The sequence below is a fragment of the Convolutriloba macropyga genome, chromosome 1, assembly GCF_964194025.1.
Source record: "Convolutriloba macropyga chromosome 1, txConMacr16.3, whole genome shotgun sequence".
In the NCBI taxonomy this organism is placed as follows: Eukaryota; Metazoa; Xenacoelomorpha; order Acoela; family Convolutidae; genus Convolutriloba; species Convolutriloba macropyga.
The window spans coordinates 72,285,057-72,311,053 of record NC_134468.1 but is presented as its reverse complement, the minus strand read 5'-3'; the positions used below and the strand labels follow the sequence as shown (position 1 = coordinate 72,311,053).

Here is a 25,997-nt window from a genome sequence, read left to right as displayed (position 1 = left end):
CTCGCGTATCTTTATGAAACGCCCTAAAAAACGGTACAGGTTACTTGTACAAATGTTTTTTGATAACAATGTTCTGCAATAAAGGAGTTTAAAAAATCTTCCGCAAAGTAAATTATTTTAAACAACTGATTGAAAGTTGATTTCTAACTTGAGCTTTTTTCTACGGAAGATCAATATAACTCATAGCAGGCTAAAAGAAAGAGCAGTAAAAGATTTTTGATTTTTGAAAATTAGATTTTTTATCACTTACCTGATTTAATTTTGATTACGTAGCTAAAGATTTTACTGAGAACAGTACCTGTTTTAGCTAACAACTTTGTAAAAAGAACAACTAAGTTCATTTGTGGGAGCTTGTTTTCACGTGAAGATCTCCTTAGCACAAAGACAGAAATATTTGATTCTTTGTAACCGTACTAAGTTGTATATGGCTTAATGCATTCTTAGCAGAAAACCGAATATTATACTTGAGACATTAAACATAAAAAGATCACTAAAAAATCAAGATCAGTAAAATTGTCCCGCGCTGTTTTAGTGAACAACAAACCCTCCTAAGTTCTCTATATCAAAGTAATCATTCTGTCACATAAGTGAAATTCAGCCCTACGCAAAGGCATTTCAGTCTACACCAGGATTTTGTGCAGCTCAGAAAACCTTCTTTGTGTTACAAAGAACAAATCTAATAAAAAATGTTTGAAAATTGATTGTGTTTTACAATAGACCAATGCTAAGAATTAAGTAAAAAGCAATTGTTTTCATACTTAGATACCAATCTTGTTTTCATTCCACTCTTTTAATAGTTAGAAAGATTGATTTCCAGGATCCCTACTCAGCGTTTCTTTAAATGTTGACTATTAATCCCAATAGTTATGAAAATTAATGAAAAATTGTGTTGGAATTTTTCAAGAAGGTTAACAACGATAGAAAGTCTGTATTTTTTTAATTTAAAATACTAGGTAGGTTTCATATAGTGTTCCTAATAGGCACACATTGATGGGGGCCAGGGCAGTAGATTTTAGAACGATCCAAAGTTGCTGAATGGGCTAACTTGCAAAAACATTTCTTGGCAGTTTTTTTAAAGCATTTGAAATTCGAAGCTGAAACTGCGGACTACTTTAGCTGAAGTTTAAGATATAGAGTATTTAATCTCTAGCACATTCAGTTTTTTTCTCCTCACAGCCGCAATTAAATGAACCACCGATTGAAAATTGTTTTTAAATGCTATTCATTTTTTTACTCATCAATATACCAATAAAAACTTTGTATTTTTCCCATGATGAAGAGTAGTAACTGAAACGTAAATTAGTCTTTGATCTTTAGCAGTTGTTTCAACTTTTTTCCCTACGTTGCCTAATATTTTGAGATCAGTATCAACTTCATTTAGCATTCCTGTTAGAAGAAGATCTGAGGTAGATCGTAGAAATTTGAGCACCAAAAAAAGGTTTTAGCAAACTAAAATTAAAATTTCGTTCTAAATTGTAATAAACCGTACATAGTTTACTGAGTTTTTGAATGTTTTTCACCATAAAAATTCACAAGAAAACCATCTACTAATTAACATATGTAAAAGTTTTCTGAACACTATGCCTTTTTGGTCTAAATCAGATATTTGGATAGATAAAAAGTTTGTCAAATATTAAGTAGACAAATGGAAAGTTTTGAGGAAAATGGAGAAAGAAGAGTTTTCTGTGCAATCTAAAAGACGTAGGCCAACGTGTTTGTTATAAACATTTGGTGTTTAGATTCCTCTCTCAATGGAACGCCAAGTGAGCTCCCAGAAAGACTTTTCCTCGATGATGAGGATTAATGTTGACCAAGTCTGCACTTATGATATGTAAGGAAAGCGTAGGCCATTGAGAGAGGAATATAAACACCAAATGTTTCAAAAATGAAATGTAGAAATCGGAGGACAAAATTAAATGTTAAATAAGATTGAAAGACTCCAAGTTGTTTTCTTTATTCCTACAAGACCACAACTGACCCATACTAATTGTTCAACAATCTCACTTGAATTAATCAAGAGATTAAGTTTTCAGGGGGATCTAGAGTCGCTTAAATGATAAAAAAACATATTTTTGAAAAATTTGGAACTTAGTATCTAAAGTCCTGAACCACTTTCGTTGAATTTTAAAATCTACAGTAATGTTTTTTGACAAAATAAAGTTCAAATCTCAACGATTACAAAATCTAAAAACTCTCTTGTAAGATAGATTTATGTAAGCAACTGGTTGGAAGAGTAGTTTTCTAAATATAAGTTTTTTGGACCGATAATCATATGACATGATGAAGCAAAAAAATGGCAAAAATTGACTCAAAATGAATTTATTGCACCAGTTTAAATGATTAGAAAATTGATTTGTGTTCTACAATGGGAGAATGTCAATTACAATGAAAAGCAAATGTTTTTTTAACCCATAATATCAGCAAAATTCTTCATCTTTTGTCCTCGTCGTTAAGAAAGACTTTTTTCTGGGGCGCTCTTTAGGGTTTCATTGTTGGTGGAGTATCAATAAAAATTCTTGAAAAAACAGAGTAAAGATTGAAGAAAATGTTGACAGAACATGATGACGATTCAAAGATGATGTAAGGTCTTTTTATTTATCATACAATTTGACATTGTTCTTACAAGTCAATGATCATCAAAAAATTTAGTCAGGGCTGTAGGTCTTTACGGAGATCTAAATTGTCCTATAGGGCTAACTTGAAAAAACAGTAACTCGGAACTGTTTTCAAAACTTGTTTGATCTTAGAAGCTTACGTCCCGAACCATTTTAGCAGAATTTTTTTCTTAGCTGTTTTTCGAGAAAACCAACAAATTTCAGTCTGCTCAAAATCGGAATGGAAAAGTCGCCTGCAAAATTGAGCTTAATTAAACTACTCATGGAAAGTTGTTTTCAAATTTTGTTCATTTTTAACTGAGAATTTTTATGCCAAAATGAAAAAGAAAGAGTTGCTAAGGAAGATTGACTTGAAAATCAACCTATTGCTTCATATTAAAGAAGGTACTAAAATCTTTCTAACTTAAAGACATCTTATCACTTTGATTTTGATTATTTTGCTATACAATTAGATGAGATCAGTATCTCCTTCATTTAGCAGCTCCATGAGAAAGAACAATTATGTTATATTGTGGAAAACTGTTTTCACATGATGAGCACCATAAAAGTATCGTAACAAAAAACTAAAGCAATATTTGGTTCCTTATCGTGTTAATCGGTATATGGCTTTGTGAATTTTTAGCACAAATCTAAGATCATATATATAGAATGAAGCTTCTTCACCTCAAATTTATCAGAAGAGAAATAATCAGGAACAAAGTGTCACGCATTCTTTTCAAAATAAGTCCTCCATATTTTAGTAGTCAGACTATTTCATATATCTAAAATTTACCTCAACACCTTGGTATTCCGCTCTTTATCAGGTAGTCGGGTAGTTCGTAAACATTTTCTATCTGACTGATAGCAAATTTTGAGAAGAAAAATTTGATTTTTTGTGTTTCGTAAGACTATAAAACTAAATACAAAGGCAAACTTTTTGATAATTATGATTGCAGCATTTTTCCTTGACTTTTTTCTCGTTGCCAAGGAAGACTGTTTTCTGGGAATGCTACTTCGTTCCATCGGTGGTGGAATATCAACACCAATTGTTGAGAAAAACGACGCAAAATGTTGTTAAGACTTTTGATGAATCTTAAAAACGATTGAAAGATCATATATGGTCTCTTCTTCAATCATACAAGATAACATCTGTTTTTTACTAGTCATACAGTGATCATTTTGGATGAATCTGCAAAATTGTGCTAAGAAACTTTTAATGCCTCACATGGAAATGTAAAAGATCTTATGGTTGAAATCGATGTTTTTCAAGAATTTGGGAAAAGAGCTGGGTTTGTATGGATCTTGACTGTATCGGAGGATCATCTCCAAGAAAGGTCCACGATGCCAGCTCGTTAAATGCCTTGCGCTGGATACGGAGATCTGCCATAGGTATACAACATTAATGCAAACTCAAATTGAATCTCTCGAATAATGAGTAATCTTACATGTATCACAAGCTTGAGCCAAACATGACATTTTGCAACAGGTATTGCAATAGAAGAACATTTTATTAGAAACGATTAACTAGATTTTCGTTCAAACTAGATTTTTTCCAGCTATTTTGAGATATGTTTTAGCTATTAGTGTGTGAAATTAGTCGGACCCCAGTGAAACGAAACTTGATACACCTTGCCATGTCATGCAAGATCTTTCCAACTCGTGCAAAACTTGACACATCTTGCCAAGATCTTGATAGACAAAATTTCTTGGAACACCTTGATAAGATCTTGGAAAAAAATGGAGTCATGACAATTTTTGGTTTTTAAGCTGACTTTTTTTTTATTTTTCGTATTTGATGCTAGATGCTTAAATACTGTAGTTGCTTTGTATGTATTCAATTTGCCGAGTGTTGTTTTTTTGCTGTCTTGTTTTTTCAACGCTTGCTTTTTTGTCTTATGTCATGTTACAATTTTTTAAATTTTTTGGGACCTTAGTGGGGGCCTTCACGGTGGCGGTACTGTATAAGGTGTGTACTATGTACATACCGAGCTAGCATCCACTTAATAATTTCATTATACTGGAAAAAAGCGGCTCATTTGTTGGTTAATAAACTAACGGGAGCAGTATTTTCCGACATTCTTGATAATTCTTGATAATTCTTGATAATTCTTGCTAGTTCTTGATAATTCTTGCTTAATCTTATGATTTCCTGCTACATCTTGTTTTTGGGTGCTATTGAATTTTTAATACTTGATATATCTTGCCATGTCATGGTTAATCTTTCTTGGAAATCTTGCCAAGATCTTGTTTCTTGACAGCCATGCAAAAAACTTGCAAGTTCGTACATATCTTGGTGTTTTCTTGGTAAGTACCATGGCAAGATCTTGGCAAGATTTACCAAGATTTAGTATGTTCTTATCAAGATGTACCAAGTTTCGATTCACTGGGACGCTTTGTTGTCATTTAAAATTGTAATTTTCATATAAGTTAATAATGTGAAAATCGTAACGTTTCTTCAATTTTTTATGCGTCTCAGCTCTCTCACTATTACATATCAGATGAATTTTTGAGTGATAGCATATTCTTTGCCAAAGGTTTCGATTGTCAGTTGGTCAAATTGTTCAGCGAATCCCTCAGGAAAATCTTTCCTCCATCCATGCAGTTCTCCCTTGTTGATGATTCCTTTTCGCTTTGGGTCTTGCTCGTATCGAGACTTCATATTGTCAACTGAAGTTTTCGACTGTAATGCAGCGATTGATTCTTCGCTCATAGGAGGGAGATTCAAGAACTGAACTAGCTTCTGTGCAGTTTGATGAAAGTTCAAATGAAGATCTTCATAGTGGATCAGAAGGTGGTTCTCAGGGTGAGCTCTGTAATTTGAAAACTGAGATAATACAAATTTCGGTTTTGAAAAATCATGCTTTAAATCAAGTTTGCGTATTTACCACCCTAGTCTAAACTTCGACTTATCAAAAAACATAAAAATTAGGGGGGTCAATATTGAACATGAATGCACGATAACAAAGTAAAACCCATGAACTCATTGATGAAAAGAACCAACGGTCTCTTAGCAGAACGTGTTTAATTATAAAATTGCTTTTCAGGTTCAAAGAAGGTACGAAGGGCCTCAATTTATAAAGGTTTCATCAATGTATGATTATAATCATACCTCGACCTGTGAACATTACAGCTGGAAACGTGTTGTTAGTTTTCTTATTAGGTCAAGCAATGGACCTGGTTTTTCTCCTTTGAGGCGCGGTCGACCTCCGCCACTTTGGGCCAACCTATGATTATAGACACAATTTTGTCAACTTAACCACTTTGACAGTCCAATCAGTGGTCGACCCCAACCATTTTCGAAAGCTTTCATGATGCCATTTTCAATGGTCAATTCTCGTCATTACCGTTGGGAGTGGCTTGAAGTCATATCATCAATTATTGGTCAATCACTGTTTTTTTCACACCAATTATCTGTGCAACACGACGCTCTTTTCCTATGCAGATATCAGCTAGGGTGGCAAACTTATCCGTGATTGATTTTATTTGGTAAAAAGGCTGAAAATTATTGATATAAAACCGTGTCAGATTTTCAGCTGTTGCAAAATTGTTGCTGAAAAGGTTCAATATCATGGCTTCCTTAGTTAACAAAGCCCAAAATATAAAGGGAATAAAATGGCAGGCTCTTTATTTTTCAAATTTATTTGATGCTCAAAACAACTCAATGTTTCTTCTTAATAGAGAACAAGAACTTCATAATCAGTGAAAATTTTCGAAGAACAATCTCTTGTGTTCAGTTCTCAAAGTTTTGAAATATTTTTTACCCATTTGCATTTAAGCAGGTTTCAAGATATTTAACTGCTCTCAAAAGAAGTTGGAATCAATCATTGTTATGTTTATGCTGAAATTCCTTTTGGCAAGCTTGAAAGGTTTGAATGTTCGTTAAAACAAGACATGATAAACTGGTGAAACTCAAGGTCTTAAGCAGCTTTCTAAGAGTTGTAAAAAACCAAGTGTAAGGTTCACCAAAGCTGCTGAGGAAAATTTGAGGAGCCAGCAGGTTCCTTCTTTGAAGTTTGGTTTTAAAGTGTTGGACGAATCTTGTTCCCCTTTTTATCTATGCCACAGTCCAAGATTACTACAACCTAAGACATTCACTCACTTTTCGGTTGAGAGCAATTCATTCGGCAGCAGTTGGTCTTGTTTATCATTTAAAATTTTTGAAAATATTTTTAATAGAATTTGTAGAAAAAAAGCTTCGTATTTGAGTTAGCCCTTCCCAAATTTTGATCAACGCAAATTTAAAAAGACGTAACTTCTTGAGCAGATGACAGCAAGATAATCAGAGAGAGAGAGAGAGAGAGAGAGAGAGAGAGAGAGAGAGAGAGAGAGAGAGAGAAAGGCGGGGGGGGGGTTAGAATAGAGAAAAAGATTGAGAACATTTTAGAAAATTTTCAGGATTTGCTATGACTTTCTGCCTTTTCTACAAAAAAATACTTAACTGCAGTGGAAGTAAGCAATTGAGGAACGCTCAAATTAATTGTAAGAATCAAAAGTGGTGCAGAAAATCTAACCAGGTATTCTCTACTTAGTCAATTCCAAATTTCTGCTGTCTTACATGTTTCAGTTTTTCCCAACTTTTCGATTCTTGATGAATAATTTCCCCCATGTGCCGTTTGGTTCGCTCGATCCAGTAGTGTCCCAAACGAGTCTCTTTTTAACTTGTCGGCTTTAGTCGTTGGAAATTCTGCCAAACGTTGCCAGCTAAATGAATATCTTATTTTTTTCTGAGAAAATTTGAAATTTGAAAATTTTGCTGTCAGTTTTTCTTAGACACCGTGGAACTATATGTTGTGACCAGACAATAAACTTAACTCAATTGTAAATCGTCTGGATGGCTTCACTCTTTGCTTATAAATCATTTTAAAGGAACTCGCATAGTTAATGGAGCGGGAAATGTTTCTGGGAATGGAACTAGAAATGTTTCCCAATTCAAGACATTTACTTAATCGGTTTTGAGAACTGTTACCTGGTTTTCTGTTAAATTTCATTTACGTTGCAAAGAAATTATTCGACGGATTTTGGGCTGCAAAAAGTAGGGACTACCTCTCAACTCAAAAATTTACCCGGATGAAAAAAATTGTAGATAATTTTTTGGATCTTTTAATTTTTTTTTCAAATCAATCATAGACTTTGCAAATTCTGTTTGATTGCAAAATCTGAATAAGGTCAGCGGCGTCAGTAGAAATTTCAGACTGCTCATACAAAATTATTTAGAAAAATTGTTTATTGGCACAACTTGGACACAAGAGTACCTACGATTTTAAACTTCCATAATTTTAAAGTTCAGCGAAGAGGGCTGAAATACAACCAGAAATTTGATGTTCAGCGAAATTATCTGTGCAATGTAATTCTGCTCATACCGTCCAAAGTAAATGTCAACTGAGTGCCAGTTTGACCCAAACCAAATGATGCCCAAAGAAACCCGATAAAAGTACAAAACGTGAAACAAATTAAGCATGCCTACCTGCATTTGTCGATCCAGTTTTTTGTCCAAATCCACCAACTGCCATACGCCACATCTCCTTCCAAAAACTTATCCAGAAAATCTTCAAGTCCGTTCGATGTATAAAATTTCATCAAGTTTGGGTTGGTTTGGTAGAACTTAAAGTAGCTCAACGCTGTGTCTTTCGGGTTACGAGCTATCACGACGTTCTTTCGTTGCAACGAAAAAATTTCTTGAGGCGCCAAATGGGGAGGCAAGTGGTTTTTGACCATCCGCGGAACTCTTGTAATCTGATTGGCCAATTCCAAACCACTTAACCCATCCATGTATTTCATTTCCAAATAAGGAAACAACGGACGCATTTTCGAATGGTCCAAGCCGTCCAGTAAATCCAAGCCATAAACCATTCCCACTAGAACATTTTGAGTCCAGGCCGTTCCGGTTCTGGGGTACGAGGTCAAGTGGATATCTGATTCGCGTCCTTGGAAGTTCTTAGTGGCCAGAACAGATTCCTCTGAATACGCACCTTCAATTTTGACTCCTTCGAGTACGAATGAATTCTGCGTTCGAGCCATATGAATTAAATTTATCAAATTTTACTTTTGTTCACTTTTTTTTAAAAAAAATACAGTGTAGTTGACTAAAGACACAACATTCAGGTCAAATCCCGATTGGTATAAAAACAGCTGAATTGCAGAAAAATGAATAATAACTTTTGCTCAAGTTTATGAGGTATTTGTTATCTTAATTGCAGCTTAAGCAAATTGGTGTTGCAGCTGTTTATCGTATTTAAGATGTAAGCACTTACCAAAGTCTACTTTTATTTGCTCGTATAAGAATTGTTATCAATCTTCAAACAATGATTTTGTGACCTATGATTCATTTTATCTAACAAAGTAGGTTAACTTTGCTGGCTTGTGTACTCCATTCAACGAAATAATGCTCCTTCACCAGACCATTGTCCAGACCATCGTGCGACTCAAGCGTTTCCCAGACCATGTAATTTGGGTCGCACCACGCCACCGGCATACGACCCAAATGGTCTGATCAGATCGGTCTTGGATCGCACAACTATACCTGGGTAGTACTGAAAATAAAGGCGAAAGGAAGCATAAATTATTGGTGTCCCGCGCATTAAGGCCTATTAATTTCACGGCTTTATCGTTTCACCTCAATTAATTCACCTTTGCATAAATGGTACAATTAACATTATAAGTTAGGGATGTACGTAGCGTTTGGTGGAAAGAGTTCGAGGGTGAAAAGTGTGTCGGGTTATTAGACATAGGGGTAAAAATTTATATGGTCAAAAGAAGCAAAACCAATAAATCGTTAGCATCCTATGTCAGCGAACAATTACAGGCAAACAAAGCACATAAAAACACTAAGCCATAAAAGCTCTAAAATTTCTGAACAAACCAGCATGTCTCAGCACCGACTCTAAAGCGAATACACAATAATAAATTCTGTTTCAAGCTCTCGATATATCAAAAAAAGTTCCTTGACATTTTTCTACTGGAGAAATTTGAAAAGTTGATTTTTGTTTGTGAGAAGTTAATTGTTCCGATCCCACCTTAATGGGGGGAAGGAACTACCTGCTCAACTGATTTTTTTGGTCAATTTTAACCTATCGATATATTCTTCGTAAAATGTCGAGAGTGCATCATTAGAACGTTTGCCAAGCGTAGAAAATCCATTAAGAAAGATTTTCCGAGGCATTATTGAAGTTTAAGATGAGCACTACTGAAAACTCTGGCTCCTGAAAGAGTGTTCTGAAACTAAAAAGATGCCAACTTTTTTTTTACCATTTAAATTGTTAGTTATCAAAAAGGTTCCATTCATTTTTGATAAATTAAAAATTATTCTAGCCAAAATTTTTTTTTTCTAAACTAGCTATTTGGAACAATTTTTTTAACCGCTCCACAGCAATAGTGAGGTCAGTTTTTAATACGCTGTCCTCTTTAAAGTATATTTGCTTTTTTATCCCAATCATAGCTAAGTTTGTTTTAAATTATGCGTTCAAACTAATGAAATGCCATTTGTGAAACCTAATGAAGAAATATATTTTCAGAGCAAAGCACTTTTTGTTTTTTATAACTTTCGAGTTTTAGCAAAGTTTGTTATTTTTTTTATAGTTTTATGACTTTGTATCATTAATCAAAGCTCAAAAGATGCATAATCAAAACTATTCCATGTTTTATGTCGATACCTGGTTCTTATGTCTTTGAAAAAAATTCTCTTAAAAATATGTTTGAAATTTTGATTTTTGTCACAATTTTAACTTTATTATTTTCAACTTGTGGCTATGTAATATTTTTCGGTAACTTTGGACAGTTTGAGTGTAAAAATTGCTTGAACACTTTTCTATCATTTTTTTAAACTATCATTTCTTGCCTTTTATTTTTTTTTATTTGTATTAGTACGACATATTGTGCATAGATGATGGTTTTAATTACTTTAAATTTATTTTCTAACAAAATATCCACCTAATTTAAACTTCACTTTCATCTCCTTTTGTCATCCTATTCTTATAGATGAGAATTCTCATCCACTTTTTTTTGAAGTTAACAATTATTTCTAAAATTTTTATGCTTCAACTGGTCATTCTAAGTCTTAACAGCTGAGCTCTCATAAGAAAAGAATGTGTGCTTTTGATACTGGTCAATTTTTTAGTTAATTTTTTGGAGTTTTCACAATGCTCCAAAGAAAACTTGCGTACTGATGTTCAAATGAGGCCCAAGTGGACTTAGAGAACTTTTTACGTTAATACTGTATGCTTTTAAGGGCTTTAAAATATTGAATGTTTGCAATTTATTTGTGAGTTTTTGTGTGTTGCCTGTTTTTGTTGTTACTTTGAAGTCTTGTATTTCTGTTTCCTTAAAGTTAATTTTTCAAGACAAAAAATAAAAGGCAAAAATAAACCACAAAACTACAAGACAATTTTTTTGGTTTAGGTTTTATCACATACTGTTTAGACTCTGTAACAAAACCTTTTATATTAAAGATTACTTTTGCGTTTTAGTTTATAGCCGAGAATTGTGTTACGCAACTGTTTTGCCAAAACTCAGCAAAAACCTTTCAGTGATTGTTATACGAACAATTACAGAAGTGCAGCGAAACTTGTAGAGAGCGTATGTGAATCTAAATTGTTGAGATCTACTGCCAAATCTGCTAATAAAAATGCCTTGCGAAATAAAAGGAAGTGGAAAAAGTACTGAAATTTTTACGAAAATTTTGTTGATAAAAGCTTTCTAACGATAAGTTTTGTTGCGAAATGTTTTTCACAGATAATTTTTGAAATCTCGCTGTAATTATGTCCATAAGATGTCTCTAACAATCTTGACAGAGAAACAACGAGAATCCTTGCTCTTCCAAATTTTTCAATATTTTAATTATTTGCGTTAAGATGATCTAGAAAATTCCACTTTCTCTATTAAATAAATTCAAGGCGAGTTATTGTGAAAAGTAGTCTCTTTAATAACACTAACTTTAATATGTCAAACGGATAAGCAGAATATGAAACTAACTTATTTGCATTGAATGAAGATTTCTGAAATCAAGCAAACACATAGATGTCAAATAAATGGAAAACTCAAGGAGAAGTAGCTTTAAGATGTTAGGTGAGAAATCCTGACGAAGTAGCGTTAAGATTTTGATGCACATTACGATTTGTTTGACCCTCAAGCGATTTGGTACTCTAAGGGAGCTTGTGAACAGCGATTAAGAGATTGAGAAATCTACTGGTTATCTTTTGTAAAAAAGAATTCACGCGGAATCTACTGGAAATTTTAAAACGCAGCTTTGTAACTACTTTTAAAAATTTAGTGTAGTTAAAATCGCAATGTAAGTGTGCATGGAAATTGAACAACTTAAGGGGACAAAACTTAGTCCAATAACAAAATTCAATATCTTTAGTTAGAGTTTGACAAAACTGATTTCACAAACTTCCCTTATTAAACGGATTAAACTGGTTTTTTGTTCACGCACCATTCAAAATTGGTTGATTTAGTCCAAACTGGTTTTTTGTTCACGCACCGATCATGATTAGTTGAATTAGTTGAAACTGGGGCGATGATTTTCCCCGAAAATAACGGGGAAAAGAGTGTAAAGAGTGTAAACATAAAAAATTACACCCCTATTTCTCCGCTTAATTAACGGTGGAAGAGTGTAATTACAAGAGTGTAATTCTAAAAAATAAAGGTGGAAGAAGGTAGTGAGGATCGATCACCCGACCTTCCCTTTGTCCAACATGTTCCTTTCGCTTCTTGCCTTTACCATTGCGCCAACTTCTGCAAAAATTCTATAAGAGTGTAATTTTTTTCAGTCCACCCCAAATTACACTCTTTGCAAAGAGTGTAAAAAGAGTGGAGAAAAGAGTGTAAATACAGTGTAATTTTTAAAATTACACTCTTACACTCTTTTCTCCGATAAATAGGAGTTGAATTTGCATTACACTCTAATCCCAGCGAATTAGGGGTGGATTAAGGTTGAAACCTCGGCCCGGGCATTCATAATTAGGAAATTAGAGGCTGGGTGTGCTTTTGAAAAATAATTGATATAACGTAGTGAAATCTGCTTATCCGTTGCACAAATTTGACGTTAAAAAGAACCTAAGGGAAACTGAGTAATTTATTCATTTGAGGCAGAAATTAGATGAGTTCCAATAGATACAATACTCTACTGTGAGGCACATATCACATGAGTGACCAATATCTTGAAAAGGAAACAGCAAAGGTACAAGCGATTCAATATCAAGCAGTAATGAAGATAGATTGAAAAGTATGCTCACTCAACCAAAGCTGTTTCAAAGGCTTTAGAGTAAAATGGATGATTTGTTCATAATCTCAATTTATATCTTTAATATTGATTTCAGGAAAACTTTTCAAAATGCAACGCATTGATCTCTTTTTTCTCACTCTATTCTCTCGAGTTGTTAATTTGATTAAAATCTGGCATTAATTGTTTTTTAAAATTAGTCTTGATTGTGCTGTAAGGAAAAACAATCATTCAACTTGGAATCATCTTGAATAAAAGCTAAAATAATGAGAGCAGAATTTTGAAAGGAAGGATAAATTTTTTTTTAATCTAGTCACATATGTTGTATTTCTAAAAAGTGCCGAATTTACCTCTTTCGAAATTCAGTGTGCTGTAAAAACATTTGCTGGATAGCATTTCAATTACAATAAGATGCGAAACCGTTTGCGTCTTTTTATTCGATGTCTTTTTATTCGATGTTGAGGTTTTCATTTTGAAATATATAGAATTGTTTTTGTGTCTTCGGGGTTGAATTTGATTGCCACTAATCAGAAAAAAGTTAACTGATTATTAGGTCCTCTGATCAATTGATACGGGTCAAAAATCATAAATGAGATGTTAAAGTGATAAATTTCAAAAAAATGAAACTGATTTCATTGGTTTAAAAGTTTGCAACATAATTTTTAGTAGCTTTACTTAGATATCATTAAAGGTTCTTTTTAAAAAATTTAAAAAATTAACAGCAATCGATATGTGTTTGTAGAAAATTTTATGAAAAATTGCTGCATTCAATATATGAATTAATTCTTTTTAAAAAGACTGCAAAATATATGTACTACAAATCTCAAGAAAAATACAAATTGATCGGCATCGATTTCAAAGCTGCTATCTAATAATAATTTAGATACTCCAGTGAGCATCGTTCACAATTCATGAGGACAATTAATCAATATAAATTATCTTTTAAACATTAAGAACAAAAACCTGCAGAACACCTCATGTCATTAGAACAACCTGTAAAAATAGAAAATGGTTGACAAAACGTCGCTGCCTTCTTTTGCTTAACAACAAACACTGTTTTCAGATAGGCACAAACAAATTTTTGAGAAAAAGTTACTTGGAAAACATGAATTAACATAATGCATCGCCTCCTCTTCCTACATTTAGTTTTTGAAATATGATGAAATTACGTCTGCCCCCAATACCACTAAGATTTTTTTTAAAGAAAACCTTTCAATCTTTTTAAACGGTCATTTTGTGCATGAACACTTCTGCAGAAATATATCTTATTTACTTAAGACAATCTTAGCTTTTTTCAAAGAACGTAAAACTTGTTGCATGCAGATGAAAAAATGCGAAGAAACAATTTAAATTAAACTAAATTTCTTAAAGTTCAGGTTGCAAGAGATCAGCCTAGATATGTATAGCAACTTTAGCTGAGAAATTTTATAAAAAATCAAAAATCGATTAAACTAAACTTGAAAAAGAGGCTCGACCATGAAAGTTTGTACATAAAATTTTACCCCTCGAACCCATACTGTTGACATTATTGTCTACAAATGGACAAAGGAAACATGAAATCATATATTGCTCCAAAACGATGATATTTTATGATGACTTAAAAAACAAAATGCATGGGCAAAGATTTAAAAAATCACTTTCTTAAAGAAATCTGGGAGTATCAAATCAAAGTCATAAAATCATTACCTAAAACCAAAAAATCGCTGAAGATGTTATATTTTTGTTTCATTAGAAAAGGTATTAGATCTGTCTTTAATTAAGCCCCAAGTTAAAAAATTAAGGATTAAATGAGTGGTAAAACCGAAATTTGAATAGAATTTTGCGAATTAATCGTTGTTCAAAGACACGAGACCCAATAGGGCATTAAATAGGCTCAATTATTCAATTTTAAGATCCAATTGGACCTTTGATTAATGAAAGCAAAGTCTTTGATTAATCTGAACTATGGAATCACATATGCAACTATGGAATCACAAATGAACTATGGAATCACATATGCAACTCATTAGGTAATAAGTCCGAGTGATCAGAATAGGAAGTGGGTAGAATAGGAAGCGCACTTTCGTAACTTATAAGTGCAAATATTCACAAATGTAGACAGGGTGCTTAGGTTTATAATTGAGGTAGACGTAAGTCCAAAACTATGTTGTAACAATAGCCTGAATGTATTTTCTCTGAAAAGGGGGAAATGGTGGCCCAACTTGTCAAAACTTGCTGTTTTAATTCTATAAACGGGTTTTCAAAATTTTTATTTCTTAAAGATTTGTTTTCATTTCCTGATCTCTGGTGGCTCATGCTGTTCTCAATAGTGGCGCTGACATTCTTCAGGTGAAATTAAGAGTTGCTTTCATTAATCAAAGGTCCAATTTGATCTTAAAATTGAATAATTGAGCCTATTTAATGCCCTATTGGGTCTCGTGTCTTTGAACAACGATTAATTCGCAAAATTCTATTCAAATTTCGGTTTTACCACTCATTTGATCCTTAATTTTTTAACTTGGGGCTTAATTAAAGACAGATCTAATGAAATTTAGTTTAACTCTTAATTTCACCTGAAGAATGTCAGCGCCACTATTAAGAACAGCATGAGCCACCAGAGATCAGGAAATGAAAACAAATCTTTAAGAAATAAAAATTTTGAAAACCCGTTTATAGAATTAAAACAGCAAGTTTTGACAAGTTGGGCCACCATTTCCCCCTTTTCAGGGAAAATACATTCAGGCTTTTGTTACAACATAGTTTTGGACTTACGTCTACCTCAATTATAAACCTAAGCACCCTGTCTACATTTGTGAATATTTGCACTTATAAGTTACGAAAGTGCGCTTCCTATTCTACCCACTTCCTATTCTGATCACTCGGACTTATTACCTAATGAGTTGCATATGTGATTCCATAGTTCATTGATATTGACTTAAAACCTCAAAGCATTAAATGCTAGCATTTATCAACATTGCACGAGGTACTCAAATCATTTGGTACAGTTACTTGGCTTTAAAAGAACAATAGTTTACCTAAATTATTTACTCAAACAAACAATCAGAATTAGGTAAATATTTTTTCAGAGACGCTATTTTTTATATTATTTACTCTAACGGAATTGTTTGAATAGCTTGAAATTGTTCTATTTAGAACCACCAGAAACTGTTACCAGGATCAGTTGGCTCTCAGAATTACAGTAATCTGATCCCTTGTCACCTTAGTCTTTTTAATTGAATTCTTGCTGGATCGTAAAATCGGCAAAGTGATATGTACGTTGAGTCTTCGCGGACAAGAAATGAGCAACAAAACTAAAATAGATCGAAGCCTTACATACTTCAGTCGCAAATTGAATATGGTCTATCACTACGAATTTTGTTAACTTCAATCAGTTAATGTTATAAAAACGAGCAACCAATAGTTTTGACTACATTGATGGTCAATTGCAACAGAATGAAGAACCAGGCCGGCGTAAAACTTGAAAATCAGACTGTTAAAAAAGGACTCCGCAGTGAATATTGGGAAACTGCAACAAAGAAAAACAAATAGAAACAACTCAAAAACTCATCCTGTGTTGAAACCATAAAAACCATAAACTATTCTCTGAAAAAACTGTTTATGTTCATTGGACCGCTTTCGAACGTAAATGAGATCTGCCAATAATTGAACCTTGATACTAAAATTGACTTATCTGTTTTTGACGGAAAAAAGCAAAAAAATGAAAGGAGTTCAAAAAAAGACAGCGCCCACTAAGGTGAGGTTTGAACAATTAAAACCATTTTGGCACCATTGTTTTTCGGAATTCTTTGCTGTAAAGGAGCAACGAGCTAATTAACTTTCTGATGCTAACAAGTTGATAAATTTAATTTTTGTTTTTGTTGTAGAAATTGGTGAAATTCGAGCTAATAATGATTAAATTGGAATTTGGGAACATCACATCTAGATAACCTAAGAAAAATAAGAAGACATTTTCCTTGTTTACTGAGAAAAATAGTTTGAAAGCTCTTGAAATTGTCATGTAATCGAGTCTGAAGCTTTCAAATTATTTTGCTCAATAAATAAGGAAGGAGTCTTCTTAGTTTTCTTAGGTTATCTAGATGTGATTTTCCCAAAATCTTTTTCAAGCACAAACGCTGATGCTGAGAAGTTATGTGCAACAAGTTTTAGAACTTGTTGCACCTGACTTTTCAGCATTGGATCTAGTACTTGAAAAAGACAAATCAAATAAATTTCTCAATGACAGAATCCGCTTTGCCAAAGGTCTCAATTGTCAATTTGTCAAACTTGTCAGAGTAGCCTTCGGGGAAACTTCGTCTCCAACCATGCATTTCCCCTTTGTTGATTATAAATCTCTGCTTGGGATCTTGCTCGTATCGTGATTTCATATTTTCAACTGACGTTTTAGTTCGCAAGACAGCGATCGATTCATCGCTCATAGGAGAGATATCCAAGAACTGAACTAATTTCTGGACAGTTGCAAGAAAGTTTTGATGAATATCTTCGTAGTGGATGAGAAGATGATTTTCAGGGTGAGCTCTGAAATAAACAAACAAGCTGGCGAGATCATGATGTCAAAAAGCAGTTACCTGACCATATTATTGTTCCGACCCTATTGAGGAGGGAGGAACTATATACTCAAATGGGTTTTTTTTTGTTCCGTGAATTTTCGCCGCTCGATATATTCATCGTAGAGAGTTGAGACTGGTATCATTTGAAAGCTCGTCCAGCGTAGAATATGGAATTAAAAAGATTTTTTAAATTTTCGTTTTCTACAGGGAGTTATCGAGGTTTAAACTTCTGAGAAAAGAAGAGTGAATTGACGTTGTTTTTATTCACATTTTCCGGAATTTTTGCCTAAATTTTCGTCAATTTTGCTAAAATTTGTTATAATTTTTAAAAATAGTGTCGTTGATTTTATTTTTGAAGACGAACAAGCATTGTTGATTGTTTTGATTTAATTTTTTTGGTCAAAAAATCTGGATAAAATTTAGCCTTTTTTTATCAAAAACAGCCCGAAATAAGCTACTTTAGTCCACTTTGATTAAATTTGCCGACAGTACACCCCCAAACAACACTCATACAATCTTTGTAGACTCAGAGGGGGGCTATTTCTACTTCAGAGTCCGCTGAGAGTGCACTGTAGTTAAAAGTTTGCCGTTTTTTGTTAACTTTACTCGTTGATTATCAAAAATGCAGAATTTATTTTGAGTTTTCAACTAACAAATTATCTATATCTACAACATTCGAAAAATCAATCGTTCCTAACGGACAATAAGCATTAGCAGGGCTAGTTTTGGGTCATTCTTGGACTGTTACAATCCGAAAAAAATCGGGTTGTAATCAGTCGGTCTTTTTTTTATGAAAAAATTTCGATCTTTTTTATATATTAATTAAATAACAGAACATTTCAAATCAAAGCTCACTAATGATAGGTCCAACCAATTCGCTTGCTAAGTAGCTCCAAGCTAATGCATTTAGTTTTTTAATTGAAAGTTTATGGTCGTTTCTTTTTTTAAAAATAATTGACTTTTCAAAAAATAGTGGCTTAATTAACTTTTCCTCTGCTTTTTCTTAATTTGTTCAACTTCCAGCTTAGTGTCGGCAAAGAAAGACTGCTTCTTCTTTCCACTGATTTAACATTTATTCACGGTTGCAGTTTTAAGCCTGAAGTTATTGCTTTCTGTCTTTGATACTACAAGATTTCAGATTTTTGTTTGTTTTGATGTTTGCCAGTTTTTCACGTTTTCTAATTTTGTCACATTATCACATTATTGACAGTTCTCATGTCACCTTATTAGCATTCAGAATAAGATTCAGTTGAGCATATTAAAATCCTGAAAGATAGACATCATCGTTTTAACGGCCTCGACGCCTCTTTCTTGAAGAAATCAATTGAATTTTTCAATTTTGTCTCTAACTGTCATTTATACTTTGTCGTTTCGGTCGTATGAAATTTCCAGTATAGTGATAGCTTTCATTGGCTTGTCATGGAAGAATAGAAGAACCAATATTCTGATATTAGTAGATAGCTGATGGCTTTCATGACTTTGAAAACAATCGTTTTCCAAAATTAAAAAAAAAACTTTTTAACTTCGCAATTTTGTTCTTTTTATGTTTCTTTTTGTTACCTAATCTCGTTAGTTAATTACAGGTCAAATATGACATTATGGGTGTCAAGGGAATAAAAGGGATTGGTGTCCCAAAATCTTTTTTTTAAAGAATTTGTTATGACTTTACTGGCTTCGACACCGGTTTTTCACAAAAAAAAAGTAAATTAATTTGATTTTTGTCATATTTGACGTTCTTTTTGTAGATGCAAGAAATATTCTGGATAATTACCGGTCTCGAGGGCTTCTTTTTTATGAATAAACGACCTTATATAAATAGCTTTTTTTGTAAATAATGCCTTTCATGACATTGAATGTAATTTTGTTTCGAAAAAAAAAATTAAAAGTATTACATACTTTAGCACTTCGCTTTTTTGTCTACTTGTTACCTTGTCTTAATAATGAATGGCCACGTACTGCATTATAGCTGTTCGAAGAAGGCGCAATCAAATATATTTGGAGTGCCAAAATTTGGCTTGACGGTTTTGACAGCGTTTTCTGGCAAGTTTCAATTGAAATTTTGTTTGTTCTTTGTTGTTCTTTTTAGCCGCTTTAAAAAATGAATATGGAAGGTCCTAATGCCCTTCTATAGACGCAGTGGTAATCGTAAATTTGTGGTAATATTAATTGATTCCTAATGGTATTTATTACTTTGAAGTTAACTGTTTCAAAAAAATAAATTAATTTTTTTTACTTTACTGTTTTTGTTCTTTTTTTGTATAATTGTTACCAAACCTTTTTATGGACTGGTCGCATATGTTTTTTGGTGATTTATAAGTTATTTTTGTTTAGTTTTAGGTTTATCTGATGGTATGTTGACTTTGTTATTAAATTTAGTTTTTAAGAGGGACATAAATTTTTTGATGTAATTAATGTTTGTTGTTGTTGTTGTTTGATTTTGCTGTTCGTCTTGACTCGCTTTCTTAATATTGACATATTACAGCAATCTAATGCATCAATTTTTACTCCACTGAGTTATTTGCTTTGGAGGCTATCTTATCGTTCATACAGAATTTTTTGAAAAAGACTTGGGCTTTTTTGGGATTCGCAAAAAATAATTTTTGGGTTTTTCTATCTGTTCCTCATTTGGTAGACAATTGTGCCAAAATTGTGGATGGGCGGGGTCGGAACCTTATGTGCCATCGCACATTACCGAGCCGCCTTGTTATCATTTTGAGTTCATATTGGGTTCAAAATGTGGCATAAATCAAATGAAAAATTGATCTGCATCTAATTTAATCAGATTTTGCCTTTTCAAGTTATAGCACATTGTTTGGCTTTTGACGGGTGTTTGGCATCTAACAAACGTTTTGTGCTAATACATATTACGCAGCTCCACTGTTCGTATTTTCTGAGTTTACGTCAAAAAATGGTTCACCGTTAATCTAGCACTGGTATCTCATAAAATGTTCTTCTATTTTTCAAATAATTATAATTGCAAAGTTTTGTTCAACTGAAAAAGACCTTGATTAAAATTTTAGGCTGGACGTTCAATCGACGAATGAAGCGCTTCACAAAAGTTGTTTTCGCCAAAACTTCTCAATAGTTATTTTGTTGTTTTCTTACTCAACCAATGGTTTTGCTTATAAAGTAATCAAGTAGAGATAATTTCATACCAGTACAGTGCAAGAAGCGTCATTAAGAGAAGCTGATTTGCTTTACAACGTTTCCAAAAAATTAATTTATTGTCAACTTGTCCCATGAAGCAGAAATAATCGATCGGTCGAAAACCTGAAAGACATGCAATTGAGCATCAATGTGGTGATTTGAATGTCAAAATCTCTTCCCTTAAAATTTATTTCATCTCGTTTTCTATACACGTTTTAAATTTGAAATTTGACTTTTGAACTCCGCCTTGTCGTTTTTGAAACATTTGATTGTTTCGAATTTATTGGACACGCGCTATGTCCATTGTTTTTAATGGGCCTTATTAATTTTTCGGATTCGATTGAAGATGCCACTTAATCTGCTTATCTGTTCTATCAGTCCATGTATTGCGCTTTTCATGAGATATTGGACAGTCTCAAAACTGCTATCGAAGCTTCTTTACCTGCATTTGTCAATCCAGCTTTTTGTCCAAATCCACCAACTGCCATACGCCACATCTCCTTCCAAAAACTTATCCAGAAAATCTTCAAGTCCGTTCGATGTATAAAATTTCATCAAGTTTGGGTTGGTTTGGTAGAACTTAAAGTAGCTCAACGCTGTGTCTTTCGGGTTACGAGCTATCACGATATTTTTTCGCCCTAGTGAAAATATTTCTTGAGGCGCCAGATTTGGTGGCATGTGGTTTTTCAACATCCTGGGGTTTCTCGTGCTCTGATTGGCTACCTCGGAACCACTTAATCCATCCACGTAATCCATTTCCAAATAAGGAAACAGCGGACGCATTTTTGGGGAATCGAGGTCTTCCAACAAATCTAAACCGTAAACTATTCCGACAAGAATATTTTGAGTCCAGGCAGTTCCAGTTCTGGGGTACGAGGTCAAGTGGATATCTGATTCGCGTCCTTGGAAGTTCTTGGTTGCCAAACAGGATTCCACTGAATACGCACCTTCAATTTTGACACCTTCCAGTGAAAACGAATTCAGCCTTTCAGCCATTCTTCACTTAGCCTAAATTTTCCTTCAATATTCTGTCAAGTTTTGAATTGACTTTATAAGACGCAGAATTAATTCGATTCGATTTTTGTTCCGTCCAAAGAATAACGAGTTTAGTTCGAATAAACCAATTTTGTGAAACTTTGTTTTATTCTAATTGTTACCTTTAAATAGCTGCTGAAGTTCTGTATTTATCTACTTGATGTGTGGGGTATAAGCACCTGATATGAAGTATCTGATTGCTGAATTTAGAATTATTATCAATATCCAAACACGCAGCCAATGTTATCAATGTTTGATACCAATATAGGCCAAAGTGACTCTGGTCCAGCCATAGTTTAGATATAGCCCATGAAAAGACCATGCTTGATCCAAATTGGCCATGAAAAGACTATAGCTCGACTTAAACTATCTTTGCAATTTTGCTTGACCCCATTTTTGTTGCGTTAGAAAAGGTCTTAATCCAAAAGATCATACTGAACTTCTGATCAGCCAAAATAACACGCCTGGAAATTTGTTTCAATCAGAAATATGGTAGAGCTTTGCAAATATTAAGGAAAAAAGTTTTTTTTGTCTCTGTGTTGATGAAGTTTAGCTCATCTGTCGCAATTTTGAAGAAGCCCATTAACAGACTGTAATAAAACCAAAAATTTCAAAGATGATAATTACAGCACTAGGTTCATAATTAATGGGGTTAATAACTACAACACTTAATCAATTTAATATCCAATAACAAAGCTGTATGACAAAATGGCTTAATTGTGACAAGTGGTTAATTTCTTTTTTTTTTTGGGGGGGGGGGGGGTGTCTTTTTTGAATCGTTGTAACTTTCTTCATATGGATTGTCCTGTAATCATGTCGTTCAGGGTTCCTGTTTATGTCTGCTGTAGCATTTACAGAAGCAAAGAACTTATTCAGTGAACGTGTTCTCAAAGCTAAAACGGAAACTATATCAAAAAAACAATGGCGGAAAGAATTTGCCTAAGAAAAAATTTCTGATCGACCAATTATAAGAGGTTTAAACGATTTCATTTAAAGAGCTGGATAAAGATAAATGAGTTAAAGCTTTCTAGAATAATTTTAGTAGTTATTGGACCCGCTAACATTTTAGTTCTTTTGATCCGTTGGATTCTAAAATATGCCCTCAATCATCTAAAATTTTATATTTAATATATTTTACTATATTAACTGTAAAATATTTTAATAAACTGTATTGTCTCATTCAATAGCTTCAAAAAATTTTTGTCAATTTTTGTAAAAAGATGGCGCTCTCTGAGGTATTCAAGCGAGGTATTGTGAAAAGTTGCCACTCGTCAAATATAAACCATTAAAAACGCAGAAGCACATGAAGACATCAATGTGGTAATCAACATGAAACAATACAATTGGAAATACTGGCCTATGTGTGACTGACTGATGACGCCTCCTCGATTCTCAAATACAAGACTTTTAATTAATAGTTTTACATCAATTTGTAGACTGAAGATGGAAACTTAACAATGCAAACGAAACTGAAGTAGCACTTAATAATAGTTGAAAAACTCGATCTGAAATTCGATTTGTTTTAAGGCTTTTAGAATGAGGGTTTTAAAAAGTTTTTTTGAGAATTGGACACAACATATTTTTAGCTCCCTGATTGCAGTGAAAACCGTTTCATCATGACATAGGCATTATTTACTGATTCATTCGTTTTCAAACAAAAACTACAGTCCAAACTGTAACACATAAGCATTTGGCTTATTAATGTTCGTCGCTATTTTGGGTTAAAATTTAGGGTTAATATTTTTAAAACTCTGTGCCAAGCAGAATGTTTTTGATTATGTACCATCTGGATTTGAACTCAAATCAAAAATCGGAAGTTACCGGAAGTCATTCTTGACTTTCTTCACCCCTCATTTGGGTTGGGTGTCACCTAGCAGAGCCTACCAAAACTTAGCGTGTTTATTTTTCCCTAACCCCTTGATGAGGGCATTTGCTATCATGAAGCCAGAGTGCAAATATTTCAGTCCTTGCTCTCGTCTTTCTACAACCACTCGTATGAAAAGGAAGTTTAGAAGTTTGAAACTTGAAAGTTACGGTTGTGTCGCTTATCGTTATTTAGAAAAATTTTGAAACAAAATAGAAAAATTTTAAGAAACAAAATAGATAGAAAATCGACGAAAGGAAAATTTCTAGATCATGCGCGTGATAGAAAGGTTCTCCTGATTGGAAATGAGAATGGACGAGGTGAAAGTAGGGTCGGAAAAACAAGGATTGCAAGATTCGTTGAGAGCAGATATTACTTTGGAGCCACTGAGCAGGGAAATTAGAAAATGCGGTGAGCAATCAAATGAATGAAGTAGCTTTCATAAGCGACAAATTCGACCCAAACCTTCTCTCTGAAAATGTCAAGATTCCATCGAGAACGAAAACTAGATAAAACACAAGGCGGTCAAAGATAACTCCCTGAGAGAAATTAAACTTTGGTAACTGGTTGAAATATTGATTACTGGATAGCATTTCGGTGTGAAATATGGCCGATGGGAGCACTGTGTAGATATAAAGCAAGGTTCAGGGCTCTATTCATGTTGTGGAATAGAATTTCATGAGAAGTTCTCACCAACTACAAAGCTCTCAACAGTTCTTTTAAATGTGGGTTTGCCTGTTCATTTCGGGTCCAAGTTGAGACAAGTAGATGTGAAAACAGAATATCTTGATTCACATGTAGAATTGGAATTTTACATGAAAAATATGAAAGGTTTCGAGACTTAACAATAGTGAGAGTGAGTATATGACTACAAAAATGAGAGCAAATAGGAGACAGTTTTATAATGTTTTTTTTTTTTCAAATAACTTGAAAGTTTCAAAACAAATTGCTTTATAATAGAAACTTTAATTAGGTTCAGTAAAATGTAATATGTCCTGGAGAAGCAATTGAAATTTGTCATTGCGGAGTATATATCGCAGAACAATTAAAAGAAAAACAATTAAAGGCAGAAATTTCATCCGCTAAATTTTGCTAGAGAACTGTGTCTCAGTCCAAAGAATGAACTATTCAAAAAAAAAACAACTAAAAAATTCAAATAAACCTTTTTCGAAGCTGTGTATTTTCCTGACTACGCTTCCCTTCAATTGGACCTGTCATAAGGTGGTAAATCGACAAGGAAACAAAATGGACTCTTAAAAATTGAAATTCTGCTGAGAAATAAAAAAGAACGAGAACTCGTAGTATCAAAACAAACACATCATTAGTTAAATATAAAACTGCTCCAGAAATTGAATTATAACTCTCAAAAATTGAGTTTCTGGTTGTTTTTTCATGAGACTACGCTAGGAGTTGAAAGAAATATGATAAAATAGTGGCAAAGTACAAAAATTGACCGACATTTCCTCAAAACCATTATATTTGAAGTCAAATGATTCATTAGATGAAAACTAAAATCTTTTTCTAGGCTCGCTCAAACCTCTTAAAAAAGCAAATTGGGCCGTGATCAAGGGGACTAAGTCATTGGGTTACAAAAACTGTTAAAAAAGAAGGTTTTTCTGTTCATTTCGGGTCCAAGTTGAGACAAATGGATGTAAAACGGAATATCTTAACTCACTTGTAGAAAAAGCTGGCTGATTTTTCTTAAAAATGCAAATTGGATCTTTGATTGAGAAGATTAAGTCATTGGACTACAAAAAGTAATACAAATGAAAGCAAAACATAAGAAGTCCGTAAAGTTTTACGAAAACAATTGATCAGAGCCATAAAAATTATGAGCTTTACTCTGCAACCTATAAAATGTTTGTTCAGTCTCTTTTTTTTGAGAAAAGTATCAGTGGATGATACAGCCCCGTTTTTAAATTCTTGTTAGTAACTTACATAAAATCCATAAGTGCGGAAATACTTTGAAAAAAAAAGTCCGCGGCCCATTAAAATCTAATTTTTTTTACGTAAGAATAAATGGTAAGATCAAAATCAGCCCTGGTATTCCTGCTCATCTATAAAACACTCAGTTTTTCAAATGGTTGCGTAATAGATCTTTTTTTATTCGAAACTGTTTCTAAAATCAAAAAAAATAATGCGTTTTTCATAATTTTTGAGATAAAATTTGCAAACAACTGGCAAAGTTTCAATTCCAGAAGACTCCTAAAGCCAATGGGACTACAACTGGCTCTTCTGTTGTACTGGCAAAGAATATGGCTGCAGTTTTCAGGTGTCAATTCGGAAAAATTAAAGAAAATGGGATAAAAAATTATAATTGGTCACATTTTTGACGAAAAAAGTCTGAATTTTGATAAATGAAGCATAAATTCTGGCCAAAAAACTCGGATTGAACAATTCAACCACCCTCCTCTGTCTTTAAAGATAAAAGCAATCCCACTGCCGTTAACAATTTTAATATGTTTTAGGAAAATTCACGAAAATTTGATCAAAAATACGGAAAATTAGAAAAAAAACAACGGAATATTGTCTCTTATACACAAAATTTCACACCTCTATAACTCCTTGTACCGAGCGAAAATCAAAAAATCTTC

At 33.3% G+C, this 25,997-nt stretch overlaps 3 protein-coding genes across 3 annotated transcripts in view; all 3 read right to left on the bottom strand.

Annotated features, from left to right (window-relative positions):
• LOC142342349 (uncharacterized) overlaps window positions 1-25,997 on the bottom strand; it is a 337,600-nt gene that overhangs the window by 60,159 nt on the left and 251,444 nt on the right. The gene's annotated exons all lie outside the window — the stretch shown is intronic.
• Window positions 4,987-8,859, bottom strand: LOC142351232 (sulfotransferase 1A2-like). The gene is made up of 2 exons (XM_075403371.1): window positions 8,059-8,859; window positions 4,987-5,404 (listed from the first exon to the last, which is right to left on the bottom strand). The coding sequence occupies exons 1-2, from the start codon at window positions 8,610-8,612 to the stop codon at window positions 5,089-5,091; spliced, it is 870 nt and encodes a 289-aa protein (XP_075259486.1). The 5' UTR covers window positions 8,613-8,859; the 3' UTR covers window positions 4,987-5,088.
• Window positions 16,849-21,704, bottom strand: LOC142351223 (sulfotransferase 1A2-like). Its single transcript, XM_075403359.1, has 2 exons — window positions 20,947-21,704; window positions 16,849-17,325 (listed from the first exon to the last, which is right to left on the bottom strand). The coding sequence occupies exons 1-2, from the start codon at window positions 21,498-21,500 to the stop codon at window positions 17,010-17,012; spliced, it is 870 nt and encodes a 289-aa protein (XP_075259474.1). The 5' UTR covers window positions 21,501-21,704; the 3' UTR covers window positions 16,849-17,009.

Coding starts and splice junctions, on each gene's coding strand:
- LOC142351232 (XM_075403371.1), bottom strand. CDS start 8,612: ATGGCTCGAACGCAGAATTCATTCGTACTCGAAGGAGTCAAAATTGAA. Junction 5,405..8,058: donor AACTGGATCGACAAATGCAG/GTAGGCATGCTT, acceptor TTCAAATTACAG/AGCTCACCCTGAGAACCACC.
- LOC142351223 (XM_075403359.1), bottom strand. CDS start 21,500: ATGGCTGAAAGGCTGAATTCGTTTTCACTGGAAGGTGTCAAAATTGAA. Junction 17,326..20,946: donor AGCTGGATTGACAAATGCAG/GTAAAGAAGCTT, acceptor TGTTTATTTCAG/AGCTCACCCTGAAAATCATC.